General features: G+C 43.5%; 1 protein-coding gene across 2 annotated transcripts; it reads left to right on the top strand.

Annotated features, from left to right (window-relative positions):
* Positions 1-22: 22 nt before the first annotated feature.
* On the top strand, positions 23-15,669 carry Lox (lysyl oxidase). 2 transcript variants are annotated; one of them, XM_013015408.1, is made up of 6 exons: positions 23-179; positions 1,577-1,714; positions 3,791-3,947; positions 8,468-8,563; positions 9,290-9,405; positions 13,416-15,669. In XM_013015408.1, the coding sequence occupies exons 1-6, from the start codon at positions 130-132 to the stop codon at positions 13,420-13,422; spliced, it is 564 nt and encodes a 187-aa protein (XP_012870862.1). In that variant the 5' UTR covers positions 23-129; the 3' UTR covers positions 13,423-15,669. The 2 variants fall into 2 exon arrangements, with proteins under 2 accessions (XP_012870862.1, XP_012870863.1); XM_013015409.1 differs by lacking the exon at positions 13,416-15,669 and having other exon boundaries at positions 9,290-9,409.
* Positions 15,670-22,525: the final 6,856 nt, after the last annotated feature.

The following is a 22,525-nucleotide window of genomic DNA, read 5'->3' on the forward strand; positions in this document are numbered from 1 at the left end:
CGCGGGGCCGGGGCCGGGGCCGGGGCCGGGAGGGACGGCGCCCGAGCCCGCCGGTCCTTCCCGTCCTCAGGTCTCCCGGACCTGGTGCCGGACCCCTACTACATCCAGGCCTCGACGTACGTGCAGAAGATGGCCATGTACAACCTGCGCTGCGCCGCCGAGGAGAACTGCCTGGCCAGGTACGGGGGGAGTGGGGGTCCCGGGCCGCCCCGCTCCTGGGGGGCGGGGCCGGGACGCGGGCCGGGCCCCAGGGCGCGCGCGTCTGGAGACAGAGCCCCCCCCTCCGACGGCAGCGCAGTTCGGGGTCCGGCGCCGCCCTGCGCAGACCCGGAGCCCGAGTCTACCCCCGCCCCGAATATGAATCCGGAGCCGCCGCCGCGCAGACGGGGCGGGCGGGCGGGGGGCGAGCGTACGCCCCTGGCCGCGGCCGGCCGCCTTGGTTTGTCTTCCTTCAGCCAGGACAAGACCTCGGCTGTTCGGAGTGGGGTCCCCCCCGAGCCGCGCCCCGGGGGCCCGCCAAGGGGCAGAGACGTCTCCATGGGACCCCGCGGGGGGGGGTGGCAGTCAGCGAAGGGAGCCAGGCCCTGTCCCAGCCCGGAGGCCTCAGGGTCGCGCCAGGCAGGGCCGGGCTCCTTGCCAGTCTGCTCAACGCTGAGCCCCGTGCCATCAGCCAGACTGGAGGGGGAACGAGAGAGAAACGAAATCCATTCTCCATCCTGAGCCCTGGCACTGCTCACACCATTCGACGTCAGCAGAGCAGGGACTCGGAGCTGGAGATGGTGAACTGCGAAGCTCTCCACCCGCGTCTGCTCGTGCGCATTTCCCAGTTTATCTTGGTCATCCATCGAGGAAGCAGTGTTTGGCTAAAATCGAAGTTCTTCACCCTTAGGGCTCATTGGTTGTCTCGGGTATTCACAGGGTCCAACCCGGACTCACTCTAGAGACAGTTTACTGCTTGCGTGTAGATTTTTGGTGTGGATCTCACCGTGTTTTTGCATTCGCGTTCCACAGGCTTCGGTGCTCATTGATTGGCGTGTTCCCTGAGTGCTGACTTTTCCAGGGCTCTTCTAGGACTCAGCCCCTCAGGATGGCAATAGCCTGGGTGGCATGGGAAGGGGGTGTGGGGACATTGTCATGGACGGGTTGTGTTCACAGGTGTGTCTTTAATTGATATTCTGGAGTTGGGTCTAAGTTGTGCACATACAGACTGACAGGCAAGACCAGACTGACTAAATTATGACAGATTGAGGTGAATCCCTTTGAATAATGAACATGTTAACAACAACAACAAAATACCAGGATGCAGAAACAGGTCCTATCTGCTAGGAGTAGGAGATAAAGGGAGGAGGGAGCGGGCAGATGAGAGGGGAGAGGGAGGTGGGTGAATATACTCATAGTATACAGTGCACACCTGTGGGGACCCGGAGGGGACCAGGGGGGCTGGGACAGACGGAGGAGAGGACCATGCAAGGTGCACAGGACTGACAGGTTGAGTCCAAACCTCTTTGTACAGCCATTTAAAGATGATTGAGTTTTAAAAATTAAAAAAAAATATTTCTTTTCCCCCCACCCCTAGCTCAGCCTACAGAGGAGATGTGAGAGATTATGATCACAGGGTGCTGCTAAGATTTCCCCAAAGAGTAAAAAACCAAGGGACATCTGACTTCCTACCCAGCCGTCCGAGATACTCCTGGGAATGGCACAGTTGTCACCAGTAAGTGCGCGGCCTCCTGAGCAGCCCACAGGCCAATCTTTCATAAGTTCGCAGGATTCATTATCTGACAATGAGGCTTATTTCTTACCCCAACAGAGGAATTCACCATTCACAGCATGTAGACTTTATTCAATTTGACACAATCAAAGGAATCAGTTTTTAATATAATCTATCCACTATTGAATCCCATTGTCTTTTTATATGTCATATTTCTTCTTTTATTTGTTTCTTTGCTTTGGTACTGGAGCTTAAATTCAGGGCTTGGCTCTCTCTTGACTTTGTCACTCAAGGCTGCTACTCTACCACTGGAGCCACAGCTCCACTTCTGGCTTTTTTTCTAGTTAATTGTAGATAGGTGTCCCCCAAACTTTTTCTTCCTGATCTGGTTATGATCTTAACCTCCTAAGTAGTTAGAATTACAAGTGTGAGCCACCAACCCTGGCTATCCCTATCTATCTATCTATCTATCTATCTATCTATCTATCTATCTATCTATCTATCCTCAGTGCACACAACTAAGCTGTGGAAATATACACTCCATGGTGTAGATTACATTAGCAACCAAGGTCACAAAGAGGAGACCTTATTGTCTTTTGAATTAGAAACTTAGTTCTTTCAAGCTATGGAGAGGATACAACAATCAACTTCAGTAAAATTTATTCTACTATAGATAGAATTTCACAAAATATCTACTATAGCCAAGATCATCTACAGTTTTCATTAAATAGCATTTAATAAAGACTGTGTGCCATTTTTCACAAAGAATAGTATCTGGTATACTTCATGACCTTGTACATTTCCATATTTTTAAAGGCCTATATCAAACTTAGAGTGCTTGCCTGATCTATTCTAAATGTGATTATTTTCAATTTGAAAATATTTAAAGTCTAAGTTACACAAGTAATGCAATTATTTGCCTTGTAACTTGTCCAGGTGTTTATTATCTGGAAATTCTGATGTATGGCCTTAAATGTTCCTAAATGTCTGTCCTGTCTCATTTTTCTCATTGGAGAAGAATAGCCTAGCACTTTCCATTGAATGAAAGGAGAAAAGGGTATGAGACACTCATGCAGATAAGAGAGATACACTTTCTTTTCTTTCTTTCTTTCTTTCTTTCTTTCTTTCTTTCTTTCTTTCTTTTCTTTCTTTCTTTCTTTCTTTCTTTCTTTCTTTGTGTGTGTGTTGCCAGTAAGGGCTTGAACTCAGGGCCTTGTGCTCTTGCTTGGCTTTTCTGCTCAAGGCTGATGCTCTCTACCACTTGCGCTACCACCTGTATTTCTGGCTTTCTGCTAGTTAATTGAAAATAATTATTTCTTGGCTTTGTATTCTGAGGCTGACTTCAAAGTTGTGATCCTCAGATCTCAGATTCCTGAGTAGTCAGGTATGAGCCACTGGCACCTGACTAAGAAATATCTTATTTCCAGATAAGATATATCATATGCTATTTAAATGCTAGTAATGTATACATCATTGCTACTTTCTTGTATTTGCATTAAAATATAAATGTGTGAGAACTCTTATTTTTTTAAAAATCCTCATTGACCCTTTCAAGAATAAGGTGCTTCTTTTGTTTGAATGAAGCATGAGAAGTGACAGAGGAGAGAACTCTCAAGTTTTACTTGCACACAGACACAGCACCATCTATTCAGCTCAACAGGATGTCCAAGGGAAGAAAAATACTCATGCAGATCCTTTTTGCCTAGAAGCAAAGTTAAGAGCTCACAATTTTGATAACATTTCTATCCCTAGGGTCAAAAAAATCTAAGCTGAATCTCCCTTGAAGAAGATAGATTTAGCCAGGTGCTGGTGCCTCATGCCTATAATCCTAGCTCTTATCTCCTGCTCAGACCAGGAGTCAGCCTGTGTAGACAAAACCATGAGTTCCTTATCTACAATTAGTGAGTAAAAAGCTGGAGGTGGAGGTGTGGCTGCAGTTGTGCCACATCAGCCATGAGTGGAAAAGCCCGGTGTGAGCTCCCAGTCTTGGGTTCAATTTTAAGGTGATCGAGAATGGAATATCCTTGTGCTCTCTATATGTGCAACTCACCCCAATCTCTTTGTCCTGTGGGATATTAGACACTATCACAGCATGGATGAATTCAGCCACTACGACCTGCTGGATGCCAACACACAGAGGAGAGTGGCTGAAGGCCACAAAGCCAGTTTCTGCCTTGAGGACACCTCCTGTGACTATGGTTACCATAGGCGGTTTGCATGTACTGCACACACACAGGTAAATTAGTACTGTAGTTCAGGAATGCATAGGCTTTGAGAGAAAACCAGGTCATCGACTCTTCCCCTCCCTCCCTTCCTCCTTCCCTCCTTTTCTTTCTTCTGTCTTCCTTTCTTTTTAAATAAATGGCCTCATTTTGAGCTAATATGTCAAGATGGAAACGAACTGGGAAATGACAACTCGATGATGCAAAATATTGAGTGTTTTCAGCTAGGCATGTAGTTCCTGATCACAGAAGGCTGTGTGGTCCTTGCTATATTCCACCCATGAAAAGCAGAAATCCATTCTGAAATTCTGAGTACTTCACAACATCTGCATTCAGTCTGTATTCTTTAATTGGCTGTGTGTAACTGTTGACATCATACCTTGGTTTTCTCACCCGCAAAACCATTCCATTTTCTTCCTATCATACTTGAATCAGAATAGCAGTTGGAGTTAGCAATAGGAGGGGAAATGGTTTCTTAAAATCACTGTGAACCTTGTCTCTGATTAAGAAGAACAGGACACGTTTCTTTTTTTGTTACACACATATATTTAAGCCTACAGTGTAATTGATGTCAGATGTCGACTGGATGGGGTTTTTAAAAAAATAGTGCTGAGCCAAGCAGTTTGTGTGTCTCATAATTGGAAAATGTGTGTCAGTTCAAAGCCATATCTTTATTTCCATTTGAAACCCTAATTTGTAGAGGGATATTGTAATTTTACTCCCACCCAGATGTTGGCCAAGAGCAGTGAGTGCACACCGTCCAGGGCACGAGGTTCCACAGCTGGCGTCCCGGGAAGCCAGCTCCAAGGCTGTGGTAGGAAGCTCTTGGTGACCTAAATGTTACTGGCCATTTTTTTTTCCTTGAGTTTAGACCATAATAGCAGTTGGGAGGAGGAAAGGTTAAATCTGACATGTGTGGGCCCGTACTTACTCTTCAAGTCAAAGGAGAGGCGATCCACCCATGCATGGTACGTGGGCCCACATGGGGTTCCTATCTTTCATGATCCCTGAGGTCCACAGCCACAGGATGGCAGACCTCCAGTCTGCTCGCCACGCTTAAACAAACGTCCAGAACATTTCTTTCTGGGCTGCAATATTTGATCTGGGTGGTATGTGATTTTAGCATTCTAGTTGCTCTCTTCCTGGTGGGACTTGATTCTTTACCTACGCTAGTTTTCTTGTTAATTGTCCTCTGCATATGTCCTGCTTAACTATTATAAGCATTTTTTTTAAAAAAGTTAGGTCAGTGTCAATAACCAGTAATGTTGACTTAGATTAGTTTTATTAGAACACTGATTAAATGCATTCAGTCATAAAAGTAGGCATGTCTCCTTTAACTTTATACTCATGTAACTCTTAGACTTTAAATTTATATAGTCCATTTGTAATGCTAAAATTATTGTTACATTACCTCATTCATTTCATGAAGTAAACAGGTTTTGTTAAAACCGAATAACTCACTTAGTCTGAGCTAAGGTTCTGTTTTTATATTTTGACTTTGAATCCGTGAAATGTCTGCTTGCTTTATAACACTATAGCATTAGTGACTCCACTTTTTATTGTCCGGTTCAAATAATCAAAACTTATATTTGAATCCTGCCAGTGGATTACTCCTCTTAGTCCTTCCTTCCTTCCTTCCTTCCTTCCTTCCTTCCTTCCTTCCTTCCTTCCTTCCTTCCTTCCTTCCTCCCTCCCTTCCTTCCTCCCTCCCTCCTCCTTCCCTCCCTCCCTCCCTCCTTCTCTCCCTTCCTTCCTTCCTCCCTTCCTTCTTCTTTCTCTCTTCTCTTTCTTCCCTGTCCTCCCTCTCTTTCTCCCCTACCCCCCCTCTCTTTTTCTCTTCCCCTCTCTCCTCCTCTTCCGTTTCCTTCTTATTTACTTATTTGGACAAGACCTCGTTATGTTTCCTGGGCTGGTCGAGCTCAAGTGTTCCTTCCTCCTCGGCCTCCTGAGTAGCTGTGGTGATAGGCACGAACCACTGGCTCATTTCTGTGCACTTAAAAACAGACTTGAAAGGAGCATATTTAAACCTGGCTTCAGTGTTTACAATCTCACAAGTGTAGTAGTAGCAGAAGTAATAGCAGGAACCAAAATTTACCAAGAACACATGGCCCACAAGAATCAGAATTTTGTGCTGGGATCAGACTGAATGTTCTTGATGATGTATTTGCTGCTCATCCCATAGCATGTATGGACCAAGGTCAGAAACAGGTAATCACGGTGGAATACGCTCTCGTGGCTGTGGTCCCGTGGTAGTTTTCAGTTTGGACCATCTGTGCAGTCACAGTCTGTAAGACACGACAGCCCAATTCTGTCTTATTCTTTCCAAATCCAGTTACAGTCAAGCCAGCATTACCAAAGCATATAGAGATGACTTGGCCTGTACTTGGGTGATAAAGTGGATACTATTGAGTGCTGAAATTAAATGACTGTGGAGTTGTTATTACAGCATATTATTTTCTAAATTTATTCTAGACCACTATAAGAATGAAAATATAGCAATTGAAACTTTTTATGAACAGCAACTTAAAAATAAAGATACCCTAGCAGACTTCAATAGAGGAAATTCTCAAGGCTGTAACTGTCTTGAGAGGATGGGCTTTATCTTTCTGGTACTTTTCTTTTCTCAGCCTGTACCAGACTTTCATTTACTATTGAAGTGACTGTCTTAGCCTGTGAATGGTGTGGCATTTGCTAGCCTGGGCATATTTCTGTCTCCTTCACTAAAGATAGTAGTTCAATGATTATGACATGAGATGCAGTTTGGTAGCTAAGAACATAGACTCTTTGCTGTGAAGCCTTTAAACTGAAAACCAGCTCAAGTAGTGGAAGGTACACCAAGAGGGGACCGCCACATGGTTCAGGCAGAAAAGAGTTTATGAGAGGGAGAGCAAGGTGGAGGTGTGCGGAGAGAGAAGAGGAGAAAAAGAGGAGGGGACTGTGGTGAATGGCATGATATGGGCAAGGCGAGAGGCGGGACCTCATCGACGTGGAAGTGTTGGAAGTGACGGAAGTGACTTCAGAGTCAGGGGAACCACTCACTGCGCAGGGGAGGCGTGGCTGGGCGGCTTAGGAAGTGACCTCAGACTCTAGCGACCTCAGCAGATGAGGATGTGACCTCAGACTCTAGTGACCTCGGCAGATGAGGACGTGACCCCAGAGTCTGGGATCCTTTGCTGACTGGGTCAGGTGATTACTGGTTTCAGGCCCGTGAAGAGGAAGCAGGGACTATCTCAAAAACAACCATCACAATAAAGGACTGCACATGTGGCTAACGTGGAGAGTGGCTGGCTAGCAAATGTAAGGACCTGAATTCGATTTCTAGTACAGACAAAAAAAAAAAGAAACCCAAAAGAGAGCTCAGCCACTCACTAGCTGTACACTCGTGACAAGTTAGTAGTAGTAGTATTTCCTGTCATCCATTAGCTGTGCAAGAGGGTTTCATTGTGACATACTTGAATGAGTTCCTTGACGTCTGTGTGCCTCGATTTCCTTATGTATAAGCTGGAGACTCTGGTGGCACCTGCATCATGTAGTGGTGAGAATTAAATTTCTCTATATAACAAGCTTAAAATAAACTATGGTACCCAATACTTAGTACTGAAATCCTCCTCTCTAAAACTAATGTAAGCTACTTAAAAAATAACAATATAGACTTAGGAAGCCTATAATTTCTAGTTGATATATTCTTTGTTTTTTACATGCTACTGTTATAATGCATAACTTAAGCCAGGTATTGATGGCTCACACCCACAATTCTAGCTACTTGGGAGGCTGAGATCTGAGGATAGAGTCCAAAGCCAGCCTGGGCCAGAAAGTCCATACTCTTATCTTCAGATAACCACCAGACAACCAGAAGTGGTGATGTGGTTCAAAGTTGTAGAGTGCTAACCTTGAGCAAAAAGAGCTCAGGGACAGCAAGCATCCTGGCCCTGAATTCAAGCAGCATAACCAAAAAAAAAAGAATTTCCAGAAGTTAATTTCTACTAGGGTAGAGTTAGGATTTCACTAATAGAACATTTGAACTAAATTAATTACTAAATGATCTTTATTCCTTTATTTATCTACTTTTTGGTTGGTCGTGGGGCTTGAACTCTGGGCCTCAATGCTGTCCCTCAGCTCAGCTCAAGGCTAGCACTCTACCACTTGAGCCACAGCGCCACTTCCGGCGTTTTCTGTTTATGTGGTTCTGAGGAATCGAACCCAGGGCCTCATGAAAGCACTGAGCCACCTTCCCAGCCCATGATCTTTCTAGAATTTTGATGGGAGTCTGTTTAGTCATGTATCACTGGTTACTAATCACTTTTAAGAACTCAGGTGTGTGTAAGCTATACTTACTGTAATCCTGTATCTGTTTTACTTGGAGAAACTGTGAGGCTGAGTAATGTATACTTAAGAGAGATGGACTAGAAGTATAGTTTTATTTCAAACTCTTGTAGGTACTTAAAATTTACTTAGCAAATAATAGCGTATCATCTAGCATAGTCAGAACTATCCCATGCGATCACTTATGTATGCTCTGTGTTATCTGTTTCAGGGATTGAGTCCTGGTTGCTATGATACCTATGCAGCAGACATAGATTGCCAGTGGATTGATATCACAGACGTGCAACCCGGAAACTACATCCTAAAGGTAACCTTTAAAATACGTAGTTTATTTAAACGTAAATCAGGCCTGCTCCTGGGATTTTAAATGTTTAAAGCATTTTGGCCTTGGAAGCAATTTCGCATACGTTACTTTCAGATAGTTTCTAAGAAAATTAGATAAATGAAATATTTCTCATTAAAAAGAAACAATCTGTAGGGCCTGGTGCTGATAGCTCAGGCCTGTAATGCTAGTGACTCAGGAGGCTGAGATCTGAGGATTGTAGTTGAAAGCCAGCCTAGCCCAGGTAGGTAGGAAAGTCCATGAGATTTTTATGTTCAGTTAGCCACTAAAAAGCTAGAGCTGTAGCTCAAGTGGTAGAGTGCTGGCTTTGAGTGAAAAAGTGGAGCAACAGCCTAGGCCCTGAGTCTAAGCCTCAGTACTGGAGTACACGCAAGCCAAAAAAAAGGGAAGGGAGGGAGGCAGGGCGGGGAGGAGGGAGGGAGGAGAGAGAAGGAGGGAGAGAGAGAAACAAGCAAGCAAGAAAGAAAAGAAGGAAGAAAGAGAAGAAAGGAGGAATTCGTTTGGGGAATTGTTCATGTTCCTTGTGTGATGTCTCCAGGATGGAATCAACTTGATTAACGTAAACTTCCTGCGTGGTCTAGTGAAGTGCTTTGTCAGCAGTTTCCTTGGGGTGGCGCGATGGAATACAAACAAATAAAAAGCAGTATTTCGTGATGATGAAGTCCCTAACGCCTGGCTGTTGGTGTCTAGGTCAGTGTCAACCCCAGCTATTTGGTGCCTGAATCCGACTACAGTAACAACGTGGTCCGCTGCGACATTCGCTACACAGGACACCATGCGTACGCCTCGGGCTGCACCATCTCGCCGTGAGTCATTGTCTTTAGAGTCTTACTTCATTGCCAGGCATTATACTCAACGTGAATCTTTTTTTTTCTTTTGCCAGTCCTGGGGCTTGAACGCTGGGCCTGGACACGGTCTCTGGGCTCCTTTTGGTAGCTAGCACTACACTGGAGCCACAGTGCCACTTCTGGCTTTTTCTGTGATTAATTGGTGATAAGAGGCTTTGAACCAGCACAGCAGGTCTCAGCCTCCTGAATGACTAGGATTACAGGTGTGAGCCACTGGTGCCCGGCTTTTCTCTTCTCTATTCTTCATTCATCTACCCTTCTCCCCTGACTCCATCCTACCCCTTTTGATACAAAACTATTTTAAAATAGTTTTACAAGAGTTGCCATTTAACAAAGCAGTTTATGCCGTTAAACAAACAGTTTGAAGAATTTTGTAGGATACACATTGCGTTCCTGACTGCATTCTCCCGCTACTTCTGCTCTGCTGTGTCTACTCCCTGTCTAAGGAAGGAATCTACAAGAACAGATAATCAACAGAGAAAAATCCCTATGTAGATAAGCTCTACCTTAACATTTGAGTTTATCTTTTATTTTTTTCCAGTGCTTTGGAAGGAGGGTGAATTAAGGTTGTAATCATCCTAAAGCTCAGTTTTCAAGATAAGATGTATCCAAAGGTCACAGGGTACTGAGAAAGGCCAACACTGGTGCGTGCGGAGGGCTGCTGTGTCTTGTTCCAGTGGCTAGCAGAGATCAGCTTGTGAGAGCTTTAGAAGTGCGGTTTCCCACATTCCCTGAAGCATCACTGAAGAAATTCCTAGAGTTCTTCACAGCACATTCGGACAACCACTGAGTTAAAGTATTCAACTGAAGCTATTAGACCTTTCTCCCTGGGCTGATTTTACATACTCCATTTCCCCACCACAGGTACTAAAGGAATTCCCTACTGAAGGAGGATATATGTGGAAACTTCTGCAGCAGATAAATATCAGTCAGGAGGTTCTGTGATGGAATTGTCCATCTGTTCTGCCCTACTCATTTAAGTATCGCCTATTCCCTGTTGCTTTGGTACCAGACGCCTGTGATAGCTTCCTCATATAAGACCGTAGAATGACAGTGACACGCATCAGCTCTGTATGGATGTCAGAGGCACTGTGCTTCTCGGTCATCCGGACGGAGCTTTAAGAGCTATTAAAAAGAAGGTTACAGTCAGTAGGAAGATCTGAAGCAGGTGTCAGTGACACACCTGTAACCCAAGATACTCAGGAGGCTAAGATCTGAGGATCAATCAAAGCCAACCTGGGCGAGAAAGATCCTGAAGACATCTCCATTTAACCAGCAAAAAGTTGGACATACGTGATAGAATGCCGGATTTGAGTGAAAACGTTATGGACAACATAACTGAGTTCAAGTCCCAGTATTGGTGCATGGGTACACACACACACACACACACACACACCCTTTCATACAGAAACTGGAATAGCAGTTTGCATCTCATGAGCCTGTAATTGATAAACTTTCCCAAGTCCACCTAAATCCGATGGTGCAAATTTGGCCCTAAGTCTTGCATCCTGATGAGGAGAAAATGAAGCCTGGCCAGCCCATGCTCCATCCACAGTGCCACATACTGTGACTTGGGCTTTGTTGACCTTGGAGGAGGCCCTCTCCCTCATTTGCATAGAGGAGCAGAGCCAGTGATAAATAACCATGGTCAAAGCACTCAAGGGAGCTCAAGCCCTGAGATGGTAGTACTAAACAAATGCAGTCACTCTGAGCAGGTTTACAGACCGGAGACAAGCCTGGCTGTCAGGCTCAAATGGTGTGCAGCCAGATCAGAATGTAATTTCATGTAAAAATGAAGAGTGTTTTCATCTCGGTTTTTATAGTTCCTTAACGTACTAACTTATTTTCCGTTTATGTGTTCATCTTTTACTTTGTAGAATATGCTTGTTAAGGTTCTACTCCAGATATCAGAGAGTAGCAATCCAAAGGAAGAAATAGCTGCCATGCTTTTCTGTTTAATGTTTGCCTCTGTCCCATTCCCTGATGGCCAGATCCAGGCCTGTCCCACTTCACACAGAAACTGCTGAGCAAAGGGAGTGAGAAACCACACAGCAGCGTAGTCACAATGCTAGATGAAAAGTTCCACGAAGATAAATGAAAATGCAGTGAGACCAGAAGGTCTAGAAAAAGTTTGATGACTCTCAAGTATGACTGCTTCCCTCCCAGGAAGAATAGATCTTGAGAGGTGAATCGTTTTACGTCAAGCATGTCTTAGCTGTAAATAGCAAGAGTCATTCTGTACATTGAGAATTAATAAAAGTTGGTCTAGGACAGCAGAAGTATTGTGTGACTGCAGAATCGATTCTCCTTAATTCCCTACTTATCACCGCCTGGGATGCATAGTCAGGATGGAATTTTTAATAAGCAGTGTTGATGGATGCTGGTGGTTCATGGCTGTATTCCTAGATACACAGTAGGCTGAGATCTGAGGGTCACGGTCTAAAGCCAGATTGGGCAGAAAAGTTCATGACATTCTTGTCACCAGTTAACCAGTAAAAAGCTGGATGCGACAGTATGGCCCAAGTGGTAAAGCCCCAGACTTGAGTGGAAAAAAAAAAGAAACAGGAGAAAGCATGAAGTTTTGAGTTCAAGCCCCAGAACCTCCCCGCATCCCCCAAAAGGAAGATCGACCAAAGGGAAATAGGATGAAGCAAAATTAAGTGAGTGATGCATAATAAAATAGAAGGTTATGCTTTCGCTGTGTACAGCAGCATGAAATGTGCCGAGCTCCTCTCTTGAGAAAAACCTGTCGCCTTCCGAATCGCTTGCCCTTGTATTTTGACTTTCACCTTAGGGATCGGAGCTCAGAAGGAGATTCTCCTTCCAACTGGGATTCAGGTCACCATTTCCTTGGCCTTGAGGGCTGAGGACCACAAGGGGGGAGGGGAGGGTCAGGTCAGGAGGAAATACAGGGCCTGTTTGCCAAGGGAAGTCTTCTACTTTGGCTAAGCGTAAACTTCATGGAACTAAGAGCTGGATAAAAAGGATGGAAAGGCCCTTTGGGCTCACACTGGGAACTAGGTCAAGGGAGTTTCGAAGCGCAAGCTGAAGAGTTTGAACTTTGTCTTGGAGGCCAGGGGTATCTTGAAAAGGTTTTGAACAGAAGATGTAACTTGCTTAAAGCCAGGTGGTCAGACAGATGGCTATGGATAAGTTCCAGGCTTAACAAAAACCTCTAATGGCACATTACTCTTGGGTCCCTGGTTGTTTTGTCATGCCAATCAGGTATTTGAGAGCATTTGATTGGTGTGTAGAAACCACCCAGTAAGTAGGTGTGTTCTGTTCATGTATCTCCATGGTGAACAATACACGTGGGTTGTGTGACTCGGAAGCCCTTTTTAGTTCTGTGGTTAAGTTCTCTTCTATTCACAGAATTTGCTGTCTGGAAATGGGTGGTTTATGATTTGGGCTTTAGTCTTCCTTACATGGAGTTTCAGGATCATTATTAAAGTAGTTGTAAAAGGGGGATTCAGTTCAACATATCAGTTTGTGAGCACAGTGCACCTTGATCTGTGTCACTCCTTTATATGATCGAGATTTAAATACAACAGTACTTGATTGAACTTCCTCTGACACGATCTCTACCTCTTAATGTGTCATTCTGCATCCAAACCGTGCTGGAGAAGAAGTACAGCTAGGCAGAGCAGCAGGCCTGGCTCCACTGCTTGATAGGATGGTACTTGTCTTTTACGGGAAATTAACTCAGCTGATTGGTGGAACCTCCGTCCTGCTTCACTTTTGATCATTTCAGAGGCTATTTCTTTGATGATGAATAGTAAGATTATAGTCATCAGGCATATGCTCTCTATTGATACCTATTAACGCTAATTTCACAAGGTGTGTCTCTTGCTGAGGAGGAGGGAATTGCTACATGCAGTATTCTAAAGGTAGACTTTAATTGTATTTTTTGTACCCAATTATAATATTATCAGGTTAATAACTTGTTTTGTTTTGTTTTCTTAATCTAGGTATTAAAAAAAAGCAAGCCAAACTCCCAGTGGATAATTCAGTTCCTGTGTTCTGAAGTGGGAAAAAAATAGATTAGTTTCAGTAGGATTTACATTATTTTGGAAAAGAGGACAGAAAACAACAAAGGAATTTTTATTTGGACTGTTTTACGACAAAGAAAATAACTGGATTTTGAATATTTAAATAAGCATTATTCAAGAAGTTTTAAACACTTATTTACATTACTTTGTGAATAACTCAGTGTTCTGATTCTGCAAGTGTATACTCAACTCTCTCAAAGAAATCTAAATTTCTTCTGCTTCTTTTGAAACTAATACTACCAAAGGGAAAAAATAATATCCTAAAGATTGAGCCAACATTATTTTGATTAGTCCTTAAAGTGCTGAAACATTACGTGAAGCATAATAATGCGCTCATATGTGTAATCATGGGTTCATGTGTGTTGTAGTGTAGATTAATTTAGAAGTGAGGCTCCTGCTGTGTAAATATGTTTCAACAGGGACAGATTTGGTGCTGAGAATGGAAGAAACACATTACCATTGGTATGAAGAGATATTTCTATATAGCAGAGAAATGCCTATAGATGTATTGAAATAGTTACATCCCTATATAAAACTATGTTTACATTTTAAAATTAGATATCTTTCTTTCTGTCCAGTACACAGTTTCATTCTGACTTGAGTTCACTTTTGGTTTGGACTGAATCAAAGGACCCAGCCGCCCAGTTTCTATCTGATACTTACTGATATTTCTCTACTCATTTGTAGACTTTTTCATGTGCAGAAGTATTTATAGTGGGATCCTGTAAATTACCATTCTGGAGATGGACAGACATAGGACAACTGTGTAGCTGGAAAGCCAGAGGACAGACATGTTACATCCAGAGAGAGCCTGCTCTTAAGCCTAGTTCAGTCCAAGCCAAAACCAAATTCTCCTTCACACAACAATTATACAGTCTCTCAAACCTGTCGAAGTCTTTAAAGAAATAATGAAAAACACACTAGATTTTCACCCATTCTCCATTTTCAGTCTTCAGATGTTGAAAAAGGAAGGCTGAAAACTTTTCAGTCAGATTAGATGACATAGTTTGCCATCATGTTGGGGTGCCATTCTGGGTTATGCAGGTTGTGGACTCTGGTTGTACGTGTTTTTGAGTGTGAAATAGCAAAGCACAAAGCCAGATGAACTTGAGGAGTTGGTGAGTGAGGGAAAGAAAGAAATCCTGCAGACCTGAGGACTGCTCCGCAAGGAGTCCGCTGTGATCCTATTTTAAACTGTGAAACTCAAGGTGGCAAAAGAATTTGAAGACGCCATCATTTTTCTGACATTCAAAAGGTTGTGGAAAGAAATCCGATTTAAACTTTTTAAGTTAGTGGTGCTTAAGCAGAAACTTTCCTACATTGACCAATATTCAGATTCCAAGAATACACTAGAATTGTGAAAGTAAGCTGTGTGATGTCTTTTACATCAGAGTGATGACATCAACACCGATGACCTATACCATACTGTGCTCACTGGGCTCACAGCGGGGTCTGAGAGGCGAGATGGGGAGCTAGCAGGGGCAGGCAGAGCAGAGCTCAGTCCTGGCCTGCCCAGGTACACACTCAGCAATGAGTGTAGACAGAACTTCGGTTCTGTCTGATGTCTGAGCTATAGGATTGCTTTTCTTTGCCCTCAATTACTTTTTAGTTTAAGATTGGAAAGAGATTCTTTGAAATTATAATCTTCTTTTCTGATACAGATATTTGAATATAGTTGCTTTTAAAAACATAAACACCAAAAACTATCAGTATTACTATTAAGCTAGACTGGCATCTACAGACTTAAGCCCTATTGTGTCACTGGGATATTTGCTCCTAAAAACCAGCCGGTATCATGGAAAACCACATTGCCAATCATTTCAGTGAGGCCTTTAATCTGTGCACCTATCATCAGATGAAATCCTAATTAGTGTAAGTCATTCTCTCACATCAGGAATTGGGACATAAGAAAGAACATCTCTAACCTCAGTACATACAACAAGAACGACCCGACTTTTCCATTTGGTTTACCTTACTCATTTTTAACAACAGAAAGTGTCTATAAAATTTCCATTTTAAGCTCTTTCATTTCACATAACCGTATTTTATTTTTCAAAAATAAATTAAAAGTTTAGCATTATGCCGCACGTCAGCAGCTTATACTTGTTATGCTAGCTACTCAGGAGCCCAAGATCTGAGGCTCTCAATTCAAAGCCAGCTCAAGTAGAAAAACTCAAAGAGATTCTAATCTCCAATTAAGTAGTAAAATGCCAGGGATGGAGGTGTGGCTCAAGGGGTAGAATACCAGTCTTAGACACAAAACCAGTACACTGCCACGAGGCCCTGAGTTCAAGCCCCAGCCAGTACAGGCACCAAAAAAAACGCCAAGTTGAACATTATATGCATACATGTATTTCTAATCATTAAAAATATGTTTCAAATCCCCGAAATGTCTGTCTTTTAAATATAACATCTATTTTGATTCTTTTGAGAATTTTTTTTCAATTAAGAAGCAAAATATTCCTGTTTATTCGCCTTCAGAGAACATCCCGAAATACTTCATAGTAGTGAAGAGATCTCAGTTGTTTTGAGACACAGTGTTAGAAGTCACTATTGCTGTAACAGATGATTCACTGGTAAAGGTTGTTGAACAATGAAGAACACAATTTAGTCTTAGCACATTCTAAATAATTTTATTAAGGGAAGAGTCGAAATGACAACCATGAGTGCTGAGAAGGGACTTGTTTTTGCATTGATGAAGGCTGTGAATGAAATGGGAATCATTTAGCAAGCCTACTGCCTGCCCTAATGCGGTCTGCAGTTTGGCTCATACAGGGGCTTTAAGGCTCGTACTCAGTCTAGCTACCACCAAAACTTCTTGTTTGTTCTTTGTTTTCTTTTTCAGTCGTGGGGCTTGAACTCAGGTCCTGGGCGCTATCCCTGAGCTCTTTTGCTGAAGAATAGTACTCTACCATTTTGAGCCCCAGAGCCATTTCCAGTTTTCTGGTGGTTAATTGGAGGAGATAAGAGTCTCACAGACCTTCCTGACTAGGCTGGCTTTGAACCACAAGCCTAGATCTCAGCTTCCTGAGTAGCTAGGATTACAGGCGTAAGCCACTGGTGCCTGGCTGAAAAGCCTTATATTTTTATATAATAATGTTATTAACAGTATCTAATGATTCACCTCACATTATTTGTACGAAGTTTCTCTTTGAAATCTCACATGATCTCACATTTATAAACATTCTCAATGTTCAGGGTTTAGAGGAAACATGGTTCCCAAGTTTTCCTAGCAGGGAAAATTTATCTTTAGCAGACTGCACAAAAACATTAAATTCGTCGTCAGGAAATACTTTGTTTTAAAAATAACCTATTTGATACTAATAGAATTTTAAACTGATAAAAAGTGCCCCTTTATGTATTTTTTATTTTTTAAATTTATATACACCATCAATATATTCAACAAATTATATTTCATTTCCAGCTATGCAAAGTCCTGGACCACTTTCAAACACAAAGAATTTCATTTATCCTTAAAACTAAAATGGTGCTGAATTATTTCAACTTGAATGTAAAATGCATTAAGTAAGTCTTAGCTCACAGGATATAGACATTTAATTAATATAATAACTGCTTGTTGCAAACCAAATGACATGCCGTTTGGTATTATAATGTTTTAGTTTCTCCTCAAATGTTCAGGAATCCTATCTGTAACTTTTTTGAAGAGCTTTTGTTATAAGGCCCACACACTGGCTTTCTGTTCTTTGCTTTCATACATTCTGTTATTAATGCCTGTGCTGTAATTGCAAGCCTATATAAAAATGCCTTGAGTAAATGATTTCAAGTGTCCAGAGTGGTCATTTGTGGGGGCGTATAAATGATACGAATCACATTTTTGGATAAAATGTTAAGGGCATGCATATGGTTGCTGGCATTGAGTAACTGCTTTTCTACAAACAAATTGCATTTTTAAGAAGTTCTCTTCTTCAAAAGTTTACGCAAGGGGCTGCAGTACAGTATGTCCATCGAAGTTGATGTCCACCCAGGTGTCCAGTGCGTCTTGCTGGGTCACTCCTCCCGTCCGGCTCCCCTCCGGATGTTCCCGCCTCGCAGACGCCTTTCTCACTCTTTTATCAGACACTGACTGCATTTGTCTCCTGTCTCCTTTCTCACTCATTTCCCCCCCTCCCTCGAGGCCCTCCCCACTCAAACTTGTTTCAGATGGTCATTTTTTCCGTGTCTATAACCAATTATTTAATAAGATCACATGACTCAAAGCTTGCCTAGCTCGGATAGATTAAAAAATAAACAACTGATTTTTTTTTTGGTGCCAGGACTGAGTCTTGAACTCAGGACCTGGGCATTGCCTGTGAGTTATTTTGATCAAGGTTAGCATTCTACTACTTGAGCCCCAGCTCCACGTTGAGTTTTTTAGTGGCTAATTGGAAGTGAGAGTCTCATGAACTTTCCTGGAAGCGTGAGCTGGATTCAAATCTTGATCATCAGACACCACTTCGTGCAACCCTAATGTTTTAAAGCAAATACTACTGGACTTGAATCATACATGCCATGCACGAATGGACCCTAAGCTGCATCTAAGGGCAGTCAGCAGCCATCGCCTTAGGAAATATACAGCAATCTCTTGGTATGTATGTAGCATTTGTTTCAGGACCACAGGGATACCGAAGCCTATGGATACCCAAATCCTTCCTATAATGACAGTATTTGCACATCATGCTGTGGATTTTAACATCTCTAGCTAACTTACATGGCAGGCAGACTGTTTTATTATGCCTCACTGGATTTTACTGTGCAGATACTATGTTCTTCATAAATTAAACTTTAATGGTAAGCCCACATCAGGCGTTGGGAGTATTGGTAATTTTTCCAATAACGTGTGTTCACTTTGTGTGTTTGAATCACAGTCTCACCAGAGTAACACTTGTTCATCATCGCTGTATCACTGCCGATGATCTGTGATCAGTGATCAGCTGCTGTTAAGGGATGCCTGGAGCCACATGCATGCAAGATTGAGAACTCGCTGGAGGGATGCTGTGTGCCCTCTGACCTCTACCAGTCAGCCATTCCCCAGCTTGCCACTCGCTGGAGGGATGCTCGTGCCCTCTGACCTCTACCCAGTCAGCCATTCCCCAGCTTGCCCCCTCTGTCTGGGCCTCCTCCGTCATTGAGTCACCATACCAAAATCAGGCCACACAGTCATCCTGCAATGTCCTCTTAAGTGTTCCAATCAAAGGAAAATCACATCTCTCGCTTGAAATTTAACAAATAAGTGATTAAGTTTAGTGCGATGTAGAAAGCTGAGGTAGGCTGGAAAACGAGACCTCTTTTTGCCAGTCAGCCCAGCTATGAGTGCAGAGGAAACGTTCTGAAACGAAATGAAAGGTGTTACTCTGGTGAGCACGTGGCTGATGGCAACCGAAACACTTCGCCGATGATCTGGAGGAAGGTTTTAGTTCTCTGGATGGACGATCAGGCCAGCCGTGACAGTCGCTTGAGCCAAAGCCTAATCCAGAGCCAGGCTCGAACTATATGAAGACCAAGAGACATGGAGGAGCTGCAGAAGCAAAGGCTGAAGCTAACAGTTGGATTATGAGGTTTCAGAAAATGTTTCTAGGTGCAAGGTGAAAGCCGGGAGCTGTGGCTCAGGCCTGTAATCCTAGCTGCTCAGGAGGCTGAGACCTGAGGATTGCAGTTCGACAGGCAGATGTAGTCAAGATGGTGGATCCAGAGTTTCCACAGAGACGAAACAGCCTCCCAGGGAAGGAAAACACCACGGGGATCTTCAGAGTCAGAGAAGGGGAAGTCAGGGTCTGGCTTTGAAGCTTCATAGACCATTGGAAGTGGAAGCCAATTCTTTTACTATGCTGAAACAACAAAATCCTCTCTCTAATAACTAATTAAAAAACCCTTTTGTTTAAACCAGACACATGCAATGGCAGATTCTTGTCTGTAAATCATCTATTTTATAAAATATAGACCATCCCTATTCATCAGGTGTTATGCTTCCTTCCTTCCTTCCTTCCTTCTTTCCTTCCTTCCTTCTTTCCTTCCTTTTCTTTCTTTCTTTCCTTCTTTTTCTTTTCTTTCCCCTTTCTCTCCTCCTTCCTTTCCTCCCCCCTCCCTGGCACTGTTCCTTAGCTTTTATACTCAAGGCTCATGGTCTACCATTTGATTCATACCTCTAATTCCTGATGCTTGATTGATTAAATGAGATAAGAGTATCAGAGACTTTCCTTTTCTGACTGGTTTTGAACCTCAATCCTCAGATCTCAGCCTCTTAAATAGCTAGGATTACAGGTGTGAGCCACCAGCATCTGGAATTTAGGTATCTTTTATTAAAGTATCTTCTTTTTCAAAGTTAGTTGTTTATAATGACACTTAGAGTAAACCAATCATTGTGTTCTTTCTTATTTTTTTTAGACATAATTGCATAAATTTTCAAGTCAAGTCCAGTGTTTCTTCTCGGAAGTGGGAGCAACTGGATTGGAATGAATGACTTGGTAGGGTGGGTCCTGCACACCCACACACTTACCTTCTGTGGTTTCAGATACTGGTGGTGAACTGTGGTCTGAAAATATTGAATAGAAATTTCCAGTGTTGAACAACTCATATGTTTTAAATTGCACACCATTCTAAGGGGCATGATGAAATCTCACACATTCCTGCTTTTTCCTGCCCAGAATCTGAATCGGCCTCTCAACTTGCACATCCACGCCACATGGACTGTTTGTGAACTGGTCGTAAGGAACCCTCTAGGTTGACTGCCATGTGTCACAATGCTTGTGTTCAAGTAGCACTTTCTTGGCTTAAGAACCACCCAAGAGTCTGTCATTTGCACATGCCAAAAGGAAGCTATGGAGTACTTCTTTTAAGTGAAAAAGTAAAAGCAACTTATATTATTACAATTCTATTTTAGTTATTAGCTTATTTTTATTAGTTGCCACTGTGAATATCTTCCTATGCCTGACTTTTAAATTCAGCTGTGTCACAGATATGCATCTTTGTGATGGACAAAGTCCACAGGCTTCCGTGTTGACCAAGGTTTCGGGCATCCCCTTAGCGATAAAGGAGGTGAGTGGACTCACAATTTGCTGCCAACAATCTACCGTTTAACTATGGCCTCACAACTGGCTGGCTGAAGGTCTGGTTGTGGATTTGTATGGAAGTAACAAATAAGCAGGGTACAGCGTTCTGTGTTAGAAGCCCCGAGCCTTGAATGCCAGAGGCTGACAGGCAGGCTTTCCAACCCAGACGTTTACAGCACGAAGTCCGGAAGGCTAGCTAACGGTAGCAAGCTGTCACAGCCAGAGACTCTTCAGTGCTGCCTCCGAGGCTTACGGCCTCCCTCGAGTGGCAGGTGCCTTGTTCGCGGCAGCCAGTGTCCTGGTCTTTGAGCTTTGGGTCTGACGACCCTCAGCTCTTATCCTTGGCAGTGCTCTGGAGTTCTTCAGTGGTCAGGCTCGTGGGGTCTACTCTTGGCAGTGTCTTGTCTTGGTCTCAAAGCCCCTTCCCTTCCGGAGTCCCTGCTCCTCACTAGCTCTGCTCCCAGCTGCTCTCTCGAACCATTCAGCCACCTCCTTGCTCGGCTGCCAATTTTGCTCCGTTACTAGCTCGCCCGGCCCTACTCACAACGAAGACCAGCAGTAGGCATTAAAAGGCCATTGGGAAGAAGTTGTTACTGAGGCCTAACGTCTCGCAGTGCTGACGCTGAGTCCCTGCGGAGGTGCTGGCCTCCCGCCCTGAGCAAGGATGGCTGCAGCATGGCGGGGCCCTCCGTCCAGCCCACCCAGCCGGCCATGGCCAAAGCCAAGTCTCCAGGGCTGGCAGAAGTCGTCTGGAATGGCATGACTTGTGCTGTGCTTCTGAAGCAGCAGTCATGGCTGTAGTAGTAGTCATGGTTGAAGGCGTCCTTCAGCTGGCCTGGACTTTCCCCACCGGGACTGGGAAGAGTTGTCCAGCGTCAGGGTGTGGAGCAGCCAGGCCGCGTGATGCCAGTCTGGTTGGTTGCTAAAGGGGCTGCTAGGTTGATAACGCCCCTTTCAAAGCAGCCTGTGCAGAGAGGAGGGTCTGTCAGCTGCCAATCAAGCAGTCCACGAGTCTGCCCCCCCCCCACTTGCCCCTTTAAAACATCCAAGGGTACTTCCAATAAAGCGTACTGTGAAATTCGTATTCTCAGTGTCTCATAAACCCTAGTCAATGCCTTTAAGGAAAGTGTTTACCTTGCTCATGTAATTGTAACCCCTCTGCACGGTATTTTCACAATAAAAAAACTTATTAATAATAATTTTAAAAAGGAAAGTCAGGGTCCCTTTTCTGTCACAATGAGAAATAGGTACCAACTTTGGAGCGAGAGAGAGACAGACAGACAGAGACAGACAGAGTGAGAGAGACAGAGAGAAAGAGACAGAAAGACAGAGACAGAGACAGACAGAGAAGAGACAGAGAGAAACAGAGAGAAACAGCCACAAAGCCAGTAAGAGAACTATCAATTAATTTGTGAACCGAACACAATTACTTTGTGAGCCAAATCAAACCAGAGCTCATGACAAAACTGTATATATAAAAGAAACAAAAAGTGAAATGAGAGGGACAGATAGGGGATTACAAAATTTGCTCACTTGATTTTTGTTGACAGAACGCTCATGTTCTCAGGGTCTATGAATTGAGTTTCCCACAAGAAAGCACCGCCGCCGCCTTCGTTTCCTCTTCCACAGTTCTAAAGTCTGCTCACTCCTCACCTATCTTTTGGGTTTCCTGAAGTCTTGGAGCAATTCAGATGGGAGAAGCATTCTTACTGGTGAGAGAACGGTTAAGTTCCTTCTTATTCAACTAGTCGCACTGGAATTACAAAAATGATGGTCTGCCAGGCACCGGTGACTCTTGCCTGCGATCCTAGCTACTCAGGATGAGCCCCGGAGGACGGCTGCTCAGTCTGGGTAGAAAATTCCTGGCAATTCTATTTCCAATGAACCAGCAAAGAGCTGAGCTGGAAGCAGGGTTCGCATGGTAGAGCCATGAGCAAGCAAGCCAGACAAGCACTAAGACTTGAGTTCCATTAAAAGAATAAA

This window comes from Dipodomys ordii, unplaced genomic scaffold (assembly GCF_000151885.1).
Source record: "Dipodomys ordii isolate 6190 unplaced genomic scaffold, Dord_2.0 Scaffold27, whole genome shotgun sequence".
In the NCBI taxonomy this organism is placed as follows: Eukaryota; Metazoa; Chordata; class Mammalia; order Rodentia; family Heteromyidae; genus Dipodomys; species Dipodomys ordii.